The sequence below is a fragment of the Balaenoptera musculus genome, chromosome 7 (assembly GCF_009873245.2).
Source record: "Balaenoptera musculus isolate JJ_BM4_2016_0621 chromosome 7, mBalMus1.pri.v3, whole genome shotgun sequence".
Taxonomy (NCBI): domain Eukaryota; kingdom Metazoa; phylum Chordata; class Mammalia; order Artiodactyla; family Balaenopteridae; genus Balaenoptera; species Balaenoptera musculus.
Window position 1 is genome coordinate 41,453,900 of NC_045791.1, and position 12,812 is coordinate 41,466,711.

The 12,812-nt window shown below is 38.5% G+C and overlaps 1 protein-coding gene across 8 annotated transcripts in view; it reads left to right on the forward strand.

Moving 5' to 3' along the window:
- TANC1 (tetratricopeptide repeat, ankyrin repeat and coiled-coil containing 1) overlaps positions 1-12,812 on the forward strand; it is a 240,369-nt gene that overhangs the window by 71,471 nt on the left and 156,086 nt on the right. For all 8 annotated transcript variants that reach the window (XM_036858841.1, XM_036858849.1, XM_036858848.1 and 5 more), the window contains one exon: positions 3,923-4,002. In XM_036858841.1, coding sequence (XP_036714736.1) covers positions 3,942-4,002 — 61 coding nt within the window. In that variant the 5' untranslated portion in view covers positions 3,923-3,941. The remainder of the gene's footprint in view (positions 1-3,922; positions 4,003-12,812) is intronic.

A 12,812-nucleotide genomic window follows, 5' to 3' on the forward strand; every position in this document is an offset into this window, starting at 1 on the left:
TTAGATCATTTCAGTTGTAATCTAGAGGCTGGTCTTTTCTCTCTTCCTCAAAAGTATATAAAGAAATGAGAGCTGAAGTTCTCTACTTTTTCAAAGATTTATTTTTATTTATTTTTTATTTTTAAATAGGACTTATTCATTCTTTTTTTAAAAAAATTAATTAGTTTTGGCTCCATTGGGTCTTCCTTGCTGCATGCGGTCTTTCTCTAGTAGCGGTGAGCAGGGGCTACTCTTCGTTGCATTGCGCGGGCTTCTCATTGTGGTGGCTTCTCTTATTGCGGAGCACGGGCTCTAGGCGCGGGCTTCAGTAGTTTCAGCGTGCGGGCTCAGTAGTTGTGGCTCGCGGGTTCTAGAGCGCAGGCTCAGTAGTTGTGGCGCACGGGCTTAGTTGCTCCATGGCAAGTGGGATCTCCCTGGACCAGGGCTCGAACCCGGGTCCCCTGCATTGGCAGGCGGATTCCTAACCACTGTGCCACCAGGGAAGTGCCATCAAAGATTTATTTTGAAATACTTAAATCCAGCCATATATTTATACTACTTGTGTGATAGAAGCTAAAGTTTTATGGGGCAGAAATTGAGGGATTCTATTTGGCCAGTATTTATTTGAGTTACACCTGTGCCTTTTGATCTATAGTATTTAAAGTGAAAAAGGACAGCATTTCTTGTTTTATCCTATTATGCTTGTCCATAAGAACTTCCTTACATGTATGGTCCTCTAGTAGGAACTTGATAGCTTCTGGCAGTTTCTTTTTTTGTGTCTGGAAGGCTGGTTTGCATCATTTCTATGTGGTTCACTTCTGTAGCAGGGCAGTGTTCACCCTTTTTAGGGGAAAATTGTCAGTAGTTGAAGTTGCTACAGGAAGGGAAGTGATGCAGAAGGTGTCATTCAGGGAGAGCCCGCTGGCTGCCCTCGTAAGACTGCTTCACGGTGGCATTTGCATTCAAGAATTTACCACTGTCTTCCTTTTGGTACTCAAACTGGAATCAGAAACTTAATATTCTTTATGTCTTAAATAGATGATACTTGGCAAAGTGCCGCCCTTGGACAAAGCTCATGAGAGCTTTTGTTTAAAGCCAGAACACTGGTTTATTAATTTATTCCCAGAATCATGTCTGTCAACAAGCTAGACAATTGTGTTGGGTGGACTAGACCGGCACACTCTCCCCCACTGTTGTTAGGTGAAAAAGCCAAATTAAGAGGCACTGCTCCTTGAGAACAGGATGAGAAGAAGGGGAAGTAGTTATGATGCCAGCGTTTAATAGCACTGGGTCCCATAGCCTGATGGGCCTATTTTCAGAACTGGATGTGGGAGTATGTATTTATAAGTTCACAGGTACTGTCAGGTGTGTAGATAATCTTCTCTGGACTATACTGCCAGTGTTGGCCCCTCCAGCCTACTACTATAGTTGCTTTTTCTGACCACCTCGCTTCAGATGGGCATAGTCTTTAAAGGGTCTATTGATGAATGTCAAGTTCCAGTTACATCTTTCAGGCTATGACTGATTGGGACTTTGCACAGCTCTACTCTGATCTGTATTAATTTCACAATTTAACCCACGGGGAGCAGTCTTCTTTTTTTCCTTTCCAGCTTGTGTGTGTATGGGGGTTCCTTAATTTTTGCACCCAGATATAATCAGTTAAAGTTTCTCCATGTGCAGTTTGAATATCTTTTAGAGAATAAATTTAAGCTCTTTCCCTTGAGTTACTACTATTTAGGGAGGAAAACAAGAACTGGGAGAAGAACTTAGAGCGAATATCTGATAGCCTCTTCACTTGAGACCACTGATGGGGAAGATTTCACTATCCTGAAAAGAGCTGAGCTCCCAAAAATAGGCATCTAAGGTGTCTGGGATGAGATGCCCAAGTCCGTGTCTGCCACTCCTTGCCCTGTGGGCTGTGTCTTCCAAGTGGCATTGTAGATCTGTGGTGGGTTGGTGGTGACAAGGGTGATTAATCAGGGGCAGCTTCACCGCCGCCGTGGTGGGGCCTGAGCTGTTCAGTGATCCAGGGAAACACAGGGGAAAAGTTCCCTAAGGACCTTGGCCAAGCTTTGCTGGCCTGGCTCCGTTGATATTTTTCTCTTATTTCTTTAGTATGTAGTCTTTGCTAAATGACAACGCCTGAAGGGTTGGTTGATTTTTTTTAATTTGGAGAAGAAAATGTCTGTGCTTACCAGGCATCTATTTATTTTTTAACTTTTCCTACCGTTTTTTATGCTACAACATTTTGTATTGTTTCCTTCAAGCATGACTGTCAGGAGAAATTTGTGTTTCCACAGCTCCCCTATGGAAGCACACTGTGGCCCACTTCCAGATTCAGTGTTTGCCCTTTAGTGAAACCCAAGTCTTTTCACAGGGGTCCATTCAAGTAGCATTTTTAAAAAGAATTAGGCTCTAAGCCATGCTCCTTTTGTGTGTGAAGACTTGTTTGTAAGACGAGTTAACCCTAATAAGCTTCACTATGGCTTTCTCCAAATTCTGCTTAAGATATTTACTTCCTAGTATCTTTCAGGTTGGTTGGTTTGTTGTTAATTTTTTGGATTGTTTGATTGCTGTTTCCCAAAGCTTTCATTGCTCTAAGCAGAGAGGCCAGCACTGGGGAAGAAGGAGGACCCTTGCTGGGAGTCCGCAGATTTGGATTCTGGCCCTGCTGTTAATTAGCTGCGTGACCCTGGGGCAAGTCAGCCTCCCAGGGTCTCTGTTTCTTCATCAGGAAAACAAAGGGCTTGGAAAAATAAATACAGGCCTGGACCCAATGATAAGAAAGGTCACCCTGTGTGCTTATGTTGTGCATGGCAGCACTTTGGGACCCTTTCTCCCTCTCAGTGGGCTCCACAAAACCTCGGCTCAACTCTGGGGTCGAGCACTTGTGCGGGGCGTTATACGGAGACCACTGGAAACGTTGATGCTAACAAGGCAGGTTTTCTACAGAGGAGTCATCCCCTCTTTGTTTTTTTTCAGCAGTAAGCTACTTGCCGCCTTCTACCTGCTTCTCCTTAGTGCGTTAACAAGGGTGTGATGGTAACACAACCCGCTCAGATTTGTTACTGTTTTGGCCGTTGTCTAGCCATCTCATCTGAGTTAGTGGAGGGAAGAGAGAGCTGGAGGAGACTGACTAACTGATGAAATAATGGTCCTTTTGTCTGTCTCTTTGCTGGAGGGGTGGTTTTATGTTTCATCTTAGGCCTGGGCCATTGTGTTGTTTTTACGTGCTCAGTACAACCCTGCTTAAAAATACAGCTCATTATTTAAAGGATTCAGCTGCAGGCCTGTTCTTCTTACCTCCCCCCACCCCCGCGCAAAAGTCATAACAATATGTGGTAAAAACCCATTGCAGTGTGTGCTGTTTGATCAGACACCCCGACATCAGTGTTGAAATGTGTTCCCACTGTATTTATTTTGCAAATGTTTTTAAGGTATGTTTCATTCTGATTAACCTTCCAAAATGTTTTCCTTATGGTTATATAATCAGTAGCATCTGTAAAACATGCCTTTAACCATGTAGCTTTCCTTCTTAACCACTATCTTTTTGATTGTCTTAATGTTTTCTTTTGATGAATGGGGGTTGGGAGACCCACATTCCTATGCCAGATATCTTACAGTAACGTGTCCAGATTTAGCCTCATAACCTTAATTCGATGTGGAATGCTGAGAATGCGCTGTTGTTTTTTTTTTAACTTTTATAACAAGATGGTGAACTTCTGATCACTTCATTAAACATTATAAAACTCTCCTTGTGTCTTTAGCATTTAGTTCCCCGTGTTAGTTTATTCATAGAAAATTGATGTAAAACTCAAGGTACCTTTATATTATCCTAAGTGATCTGTTTGTTTGAAGACAAGTTACTGTTTGTGTCAATATGCAAGTTATGTTCCAATTTATAATACCTAATTCCTCTCCCCTCTCCTCCTTTTCTCTTTAGAAGCGAAAGAGTGTTGAAAATGTTAAAGGCTGTGCTGAAGAAGAGCCGAGAGGGAGGAAAGGGAAGCAAGAAGGAAACAGGTATGTGTCCAGGATTGAGTTGAGCTGAGCAAACATGGTAGGTGTGAGCCAGCAAGGCCCCACTTAATCCAGGCGGGGCAGATGCTATTGCCTTGGGAATGGGTCAGAGAAGTGATATGGGTTAGAAGAAACAGCAACCTGGAGGCCATGAGAAACTAAATATATTCGTGAGCTTTCTCCTGGGAAGTGACTTTGAAGATTGAGTTTGGGTTCTGAACCAAATCCTTTCCCAGAAGACTTGTCAGGGTCATAATTTTAACAGGTCATTCAGATCCAGAGGCAGAGTTATAGGCATTGAGGGAGAGCAGGTGTGTCCAGGAGTTTGATTTCTAGAAAGCGCTTTCTCTTTTCCCACGCGTGCTTGCATTTTATATGTTTGACCAACTGCTGGCTGACTGGTCCTCATCTTTTGAGTATCAAATTTTCCCCCTAACAGGTGTCGCCACACTCAGTGCCAGGCTGCTAGTTTTCATTATGATGAGAGCTACTTAATTTGGCTTGGATTTCATTCCTGTTTGTAGAGTTCTGGTGCATATGTGGTCATTGTGACTCTACACTGCATTCCGTGTGATAAGCTACTCTAAGGTTATTTTGGTGACCATTCACCAGAAAAACTACATGTTATCTACCTGTATCGCACAATAAAAATCTGTTAGCATGGATCAATTTCCCTGAAATGTGCCATTTCACTCCGTAAACTCATGTTAATCCAGAGTCAGAGAACGGCTGGTTTCTGAGTTATTGTATATTGAATAACACTTCAGTTTTAATTTCTATTAAGGTATAAATAAGTAGGCTGAATTATAGTTAACTCTTTAATTCAAAAGATCTTGTAATGCCTTGTGGTAATATTGTTATATATGTTGTTTCTGTAAAAGAATAAGTGGACTTGTAAACTTTTTGATTATGTGGAACCTTGACAAATTTTCTATTATTAATTTCCCTTTAACCAAACCTGCAAAAGGCAAACTTAACCTTAAAAGTAGAGACTTTGTTGTAAAGTTGCTGATAAGATTCCATTAAAAGCCTTTCATTAATGCCTGGCTAAGCAGATGCAAAGAAAAGAAGAAACCAGTTTTTGATGATAGAAACAGGAGACCATAGTTAGCTCTTAACCTTAGAAAATCAACTCCTAGCTTTGAATAATTAATTAGAATTGTTACTACGGAGAATTTTCAGTTCATATAATTTCTATCCAGGGGGCCCTTCACCCTGTGCTGGGTTAAGGCCAAAACATCCTTCCCTTTAGTTCTTGAAAAACTGTCTTAAAAACAACAACAAAAAATTTTTCCCCAGTTTTGGCTCAACTGACACTCATCCTAGGAACTATGTTATTTGCTTCTTTACATGCCTTTGTAATTTCCAGGATAAAGTTAGATCCTAAAGCTGTCTGTTGGACTGGAGCTGCCAACCAGTGGGTTATTTTTCTCAGGGCCAGGGTCTCCAAGCCAAAACTCTCTGCTTAGTAATGGAGTCTTTCACAACAGGCTTACCATCCTCTTTGATCCGTGCCAGACTCATGTGAAATTACAGTATGTTAATGATTTTCGGCACCCTGCCTTTCAGATGGGCCAGACAGTGAACATTGTTTGCGTTTGAAACTTTTCCAGTTGTAGAGCATATTATTTGGGGTTTATTTCCCCCTTTGGTCTTTAAGAGCAACTATTGTGTTTTCTGAATCATTCCTTCATAATAATTCCCACCCTTTGGCTTTTCACTAATGCAAACCAACTTGAAAGAGCAATGGGAACATTTCTCATAAAACATCTGTATGGTGTATGCCTTTTTTCTCTTAACTAGAACCTGGTTGTATTCCACTGGGGAACAAAGCAGATGGAATTTTAAATCTTGACGAAGTTATGTCACAAGATGACTGGGGAAAATACTTGGAATTTGACCATTCATGTGTTGAGCTCTGTGCCAGCTCTCATTATATAAGTAAATCACAGCTAAGTTTCTCTGTAAATTAAAGCTGGCTAATCTACTGAGACCGCTGTGAAACTTGGGGTAATAATATCTGCTGCAATATGGAAAAATTTTGCTCTACTGTTTCCAATTAAACCAATCTTTGTTGTCAAGACAAAGGAAAATTCATTTTTACGTACTTGAACTCACAGTCACAGAAATTTAGAAAATATTTGTCTAAAATTTTGAGTTCAGCTTTTCATACCCTTTGTAGATGGTTTTTACAATCTTTTTTTTTAAAACTATTCCCTTCTTAGAGATTCTTTTTTTTTTTTTTTAATCAGTCATCAATTTTATACACATCAGTGTATACATGTCAATCCCAATCTCCCAATTCAGCACAGCACCACCCCCACCCCACCGCAGTTTTCCCCCCTTGGTGTCCATATGCCCGTTCTCTACATCTGTGTCTCAACTTCTGTCCTGCAAACCGGTTCATCTGTACCATTTTTCTAGGTTCCACATACATGCGTTAATATACGATATTTGTTTTTCTCTTTCTGACTTACTTCACTCTGTATGACAGTCTCTAGATCCATCCACGTCTCAACAAATGACCCAATTTCGTTCCTTTTTATGGCTGAGTAATATTCCATTGTATATATGTACCACAACTTCTTTATCCATTTGTCTGTCGATGGGCATTTAGGTTGCTTCCATGACCTGGCTATTGTAAATAGTGCTGCAATGAATATTGGGGTGCATGTGTGTTTTTGAATTACGGGTTTCTCTGGGTATATGCCCAGTAGTGGGATTGCTGGATCATATGGTAATTCTATTTTTAGTTTTTTAAGGAACCTCCATATTGTTCTCCATAGTGGCTGTATCAGTTTACATTCCTACCAACAGTGCAGGAGGGTTCCCTTTTCTCCACACCCTCTCCAGCATTTGTTGTTTGTAGATTTTCTGATGATGCCCATTCTAACTGGTGTGAGGTGATACCTCATTGTAGTTTTGATTTGCATTTCTCTAATAATTAGTGATGTTGAGCAGCTTTTCATGTGCTTCTTGGCCATCTGTATGTCTTCTTTGGAGAAATGTCTATTTAGATCTTCTGCCCAATTTTGGATTGGGTTGTTTGTTTCTTTAATGTTGAGCTGCATGAGCTGTTTATATATTTTGGAGATTAATCCTTTGTCCGTTGATTCGTTTGCAAATATTCTCTCCCATTCTGAGGGTTGTCTTTTCATCTTGTTTATGGTTTCCTTTGCTGTGCAAAAGCTTTGAAGTTTCATTAGGTCCCATTTGTTTATTTTTGTTTTTATTTCCGTTACTCTAGGAGGTGGATCAAAAAAGATCATGCTGTGATTTATGTCAAAGAGTGTTCTTCCTATGTTTTCCTCTAAGAGTTTTATAGTGTCCGGTCTTACATTTAGGTCTCTAATCCATTTTGAGTTTATTTTTGTGTATGGTGTTATGGAGTATTCTAATTTCATTCTTTTACATGTAGCTGTCCAGTTTTCCCAGCACCACTTATTGAAGAGACTGTCTTTTCTCCATTGTATATCTTTGCCTCCTTTGTCATAGATTAGTTGACCATAGGTGCGTGGGTTTATCTCTGGGCTTTCTATCTTGTTCCATTGATCTATCTATGTTTCTGTTTTTGTGCCAGTACCATATTGTCTTGATTACTGTAGCTTTGTAGTATAGTCTGAAGTCAGGGAGTCTGATTCCTCCAGCTCCGTTTTTTTCCCTCAGGACTGCTTTGGCTATTCGGGGTCTTTTATGTCTCCATACAAATTTTAAGATGATTGTTCTAGTTCTGTAAAAAAATGCCATTGGTAATTTGATAGGGATTGCATTGAATCTGTAGATTGCTTTGGGTAGTATAGTCATTTTCACAATGTTGATTCTTCCAATCCAAGAACATGGTATATCTCTCCATCTGTTGGTATCATCTTTAATTTCTTTCATCAGTGTCTTATAGTTTTCTGCATACAGGTTTTTTGTCTCCTTAGGTAGGTTTATTCCTAGGTATTTTATTCTATTTGTTGCAATGGTAAATGGGAGAGTTTCCATAATTTCTCTTTCAGATTTTTCATCATTAGTGTATAGGAATGCAAGAGATTTCTGTGCATTAATTTTGTATCCTGCAACTTTACCATATTCACTGATTAGCTCTAGCAGTTTTCTGGTGGCAGTTTTAGGATTCTCTATGTATAGTATCATGTCATCTGCAAACAGTGACAGTTTTACTTCTTCTTCTCCAATCTGTATTCCTTTTATTTCTTTTTCTTCTCTGATTGCCGTGGCTAGGACTTCCAAAACTATGTTGAATAATAGTGGTGAGAGTGGACATCCTTGTCTCGTTCCTGATCTTAGAGGAAATGCTTTCAGTTTTTCACCATTGACAATGATGTTTGCTGTGGGTTTGTCGTATATGGCCTTTTATTATGTTGAGGTAGGTTCCCTCTATGCCCACTTTCTGGAGAGTTTTCATCATAAATGGGTGTTGAATTTTGTCAAAAGCTTTTTCTGCATCTGTTGAGATGATCATATGGTTTTTATTCTTCAGTTTGTTAATATGGTGTATCACATTGATTGATTTGCATATATTGAAGAATCCTTGCATCCCTGGGATAAATCCCACTTGATCGTGGTGTATGATCCTTTTAATGTGTTGTTGGATTCTGTTTGCTAGTATTTTGTTGAGGATTTTTGCCTCTATATTCATCAGTGATATTGGTCTGTAATTTTCTGTTTTTGTGGTATCTTTGTCTGGTTTTGGTATCAGGGTGATGGTGGTCTCCTAGAATGAGTTTGGGAGTGTTCCTTCCTCTGCAATTTTTTGGAAGAGTTTGAGAAGGATGGGTGTTAGCTCTTCTCTAAATGTTTGATAGAATTCACCTGTGAAGCCATCTGGTCCTGGACTTTTGTTTGTTGGAAGATTTTTGATCACAGTTTCAATTTCATTCCTTGTGATTGGTCTGTTCATATTTTCTATTTCTTCCTGGTTCAGTCTTGGAAGGTTATACCTTTCTAAGAATTTGTCCATTTCTTCCAGGTTGTCCATTTTATTGGCATAGAGTTGCTTATAGTAGTCTCTTAGGATGCTTTGTATTTCTGCAGTGTCTGTTGTAACTTCTCCTTTTTCATTTCTAATTTTATTGATTTGAGTCCTCTCCCTCATTTTCTTGATGAGTTTGGCTAATGGCTCATCAATTTTGTTTATCTTCTCAAAGAACCAGCTTTTAGTTTTATTGATCTTTGCTATTGTTTTCTTTGTTTCTATTTCATTTATTTCTGCTCTGATCTTTATGATTTCTTTCCTTCTGTTAAGTTTGGGTTTTGTTTGTTCTTCTTTCTCTAGTTCCTTTAGGTGTAAGGTTAGATTGTTTACTTGAGATTTTTCTTGTTTCTTTAGGTAGGCTTGTATAGCTATCAACTTCCCTCTTAGAACTGCTTTTGCTGCATCCCATAGGTTTTGGATTGTCGTGTTTTCATTGTCATTTGTCTCTAGGTATTTTTTGATTTCCTCTTTGATTTCTTCAGTGATCTCTTGGTTATTTAGTAACGTATTGTTCAGCCTCCATGTGTTTGTGCTTTTCACGTTTTTTTCCCTGTAATTCATTTCTAATCTCATAGCGTTGTGGTCAGAAAAGATGCTTGATATGATTTCAATTTTCTTAAAATTTACTGAGGCTTGATTTTTGACCCAAGATGTGATCTATCCTGGAGAATGTTCCATGCGCACTTGAGAAGAAAGTGTAATCTGCTGTTTTTGGATGGAATGTCCTATAAATATCAATTAAATCTATCTGGTCTATTGTGTCATTTAAAGCTTCTGTTTCCTTATTTATTTTCATTTTGGATGATCTGTCCATTGGTGTAAGTGAGGTGTTAAAGTCCCCCACTATTATTGTGTTACTGTCGATTTCCTCTTTTATAGCTGTTAGCAGTTGCCTTATGTTTTGAGGTGCTCCTATGTTGGGTGCATATATATTTATAATTGTTATATCTTCTTCTTGGATTGATCCCTTGATCATTATGTAGTGTCCTTCCTTGTCTCTTGTAACATTCTTTATTTTAAAGTCTATTTTATCTGATATGAGTATAGCTACTCCAGCTTTCTTTTGATTTCCATTTGCATAGAATATCTTTTTCCATCCCCTCACTTTCAGTCTGAATGTGTCCCTAGGTCTGAAGTGGGTCTCTTGTAGACAGCATATATATGGGTCTTGTTTTTGTATCCATTCAGCAAGCCTGTGTCTTTTGGTTGGAACATTTAATCCATTCACGTTTAAGGTAATTATCAATATGTATGTTCCTATGACCATTTTCTTAATTGTTTTGGGTTTGTTTTTGTAGGTCCTTTTCTTCTCTTGTGTTTCCCACTTAGAGAAGTTCCTGTAGCATTTGTTGTAGAGCTGGTTTGGTGGTGCTGAATTCTCTTAGCTTTTGCTTGTCTGTAAAGTTTTTGATTTCTCCATCAAATCTAAATGAGATCCTTGCTGGGTAGAGTAATCTTGGTTGTAGATTCTTCCCTTTCATCACTTTAAGTATATCATGCCACTCCCTTCTGGCTTGTAGAGTTTCTGCTGAGAAAGCAGCTGGTAACCTTATGGGAGTTCCCTTGTATGTTATTTGTCGTTTTTCTCTTGCTGCTTTCAATAATTTGTCTTTAATTTTTGCCAATTTGATTACTATGTGTCTCGGCGTGTTTCTCCTTGGGTTTATCCTGTATGGGACTCTCTGCGCTTCCTGGACTTGGGTGGCTATTTCCTTTCCCATGTTAAGGAAGTTTTTGACTATAATCTCTTCAAATATTTTCTCTGGTCTTTCTCTCTCTCTTCTCCTCCTGGGACCCCTATAATGCGAATGTTGTTGCATTTAATGTTGTCCCAGAGGTCTCTTAGGCTGTCTTCATTTCTTTTCATTCTTTATTCTTTAGTCTGTTCCGCAGCAGTGGATTCCACCATTCTGTCTTCCCGGTCACTTATCTGTTCTTCTGCCTCAGTTATTCTGCTATTGATTCCTTCTAGTGTAGTTTTCATTTCAGTTATTGTATTGTTCATCTTTGTTTGTTTGTTCTTTAATTCTTCTAGGTGTTTGTTAAACATTTCTTGCATCTTCTTGATCTTTACCTCCATTCTTATTCCGAGGTCCTGGATCATCTTCACTATCATTATTCTGAATTCTTTTTCTGGAAGGTTGCCTATCTCCACTTCATTTAGTTGTTTTTCTGGGGTTTTATCTTGTTCCTTCATCTGGTATATAGCCCTCTGCCTTTTCATCTTGTCTATCTTTCTGTGAATGTGGTTTTTGTTCCACAGGCTCCAGGATTGTAGTTTTTCTTGCTTCTGCTGTCTGCCCTCTGGTGTTTGAGGCTATCGAAGAGGCTTGATGGAAGGCTCTGGTGGTGGGTAGAGCTGACTGTTGCTGTTCAGACAATCTTGAGCTACACTCTTATGTTGAACCTATTTTGAGAATTTGGAAAATCACTGAGTTAAACTTACTATTCTTCAAAAGAAAACAAATACTTTTCATAAGTATTGAAAAGTTTTTATACTCTGAGCGCCTGTCCCTAAAAGAAAATGTCACTTTATTGGTAAAATTCTAGCAGGTATTGAAATTTAAGTTATATGTATATAAGGATATTTCAAGTATTATGTACAGTGAGATATTAAATTATTGAAAGTTATTGGAAGTCATTGAGTCAGCTCTAAAAATAGCAAAATTATTTTTTTATGATTTTTTTTTTTTTTTTTACCTAGGAAATGCTTATAGCTGAGCAAAAAGTATTTTCTGGAGGCTGTAGAATCACACTGGAGAATGCAATATTAAAAACTTTAAAATTTTTTGGGAAACTACATTTATCTGTTTCCACTAGTCCATCAGTGCAAATGAGTTCTCTTGACCTTGAGTCAGGCCTAAGGGAGCAAAAATCAATATTAAACCATAATGTGGGGAAGGCCAGATGAGGGCATCTATTTTTTCTTTCCCTGCTGTTAGGGCCTTGATCTAAAACAAGCGGATGAGGTGTTATCTTTATTTTGAGGCTCTCTAGAGAGGTCTACAACCTTCTACCACGTGTGTAAATGACCTTTACTATCAGCAAACTTTCATGTCACTATCATTAAAGTTCCTTAATTTAAAAGTAATTACTGAACTCTTAAACTTTCAGAGTATTGATATCAAACCTGGACCTAGTAAGAGTTTAGAGTGGATATAAGAGCAGCTTAGGAAATTCATATCTTTTCTGTATAGCAGCACTGTTTAGAAAATGAAAAGGAAAACAGTTCCATTTTATAATAGAAACAGAAACTTTAAATATCAACCTAAGAAGAAAGGTACAAGCCTTATATTGAAGAAAATAATAAAACTTTGTTGAAGGACTTAAGGGAAGACCTGAATAAATGGAAAGAAATACTGTATTCCTGAATAGGCAAATGTATTATTTTAAACTGACTAGCTCTTACAAAATTATCTATACATGCCATTTAATCTCTAATGAAATCCCAACTATTTTCTTTTTAAAGACGTAATTTTTTTTAGAGCCAGTTTTAGATTCACAGCAAAATTGAGAGGCAGGTGCAGAGATTTTCTGTATTCCCCATGCCTCCACTCATTCCTAGCGTCCCTATTATCAATGTTCTCCCATCAAGGAGGTACGTTTGTTACAACTGATGAACCTACATTGACGCATCATCACCCGCAGACCATAGTTTACATTAGGGGTCACTCTTGGTGTGGGACATCCTGTGGGTTTGCCCAAGTGTATAATGACATGTATTCACCATTATAGTATCATACCAAGTACTTTCACTGCCCTAAAAATCCTGTTTTGTTTTGCTTTTGACATAGTTGATTTTAAAATTTATCTGGAAGTGAAAATGCTTAAGAAT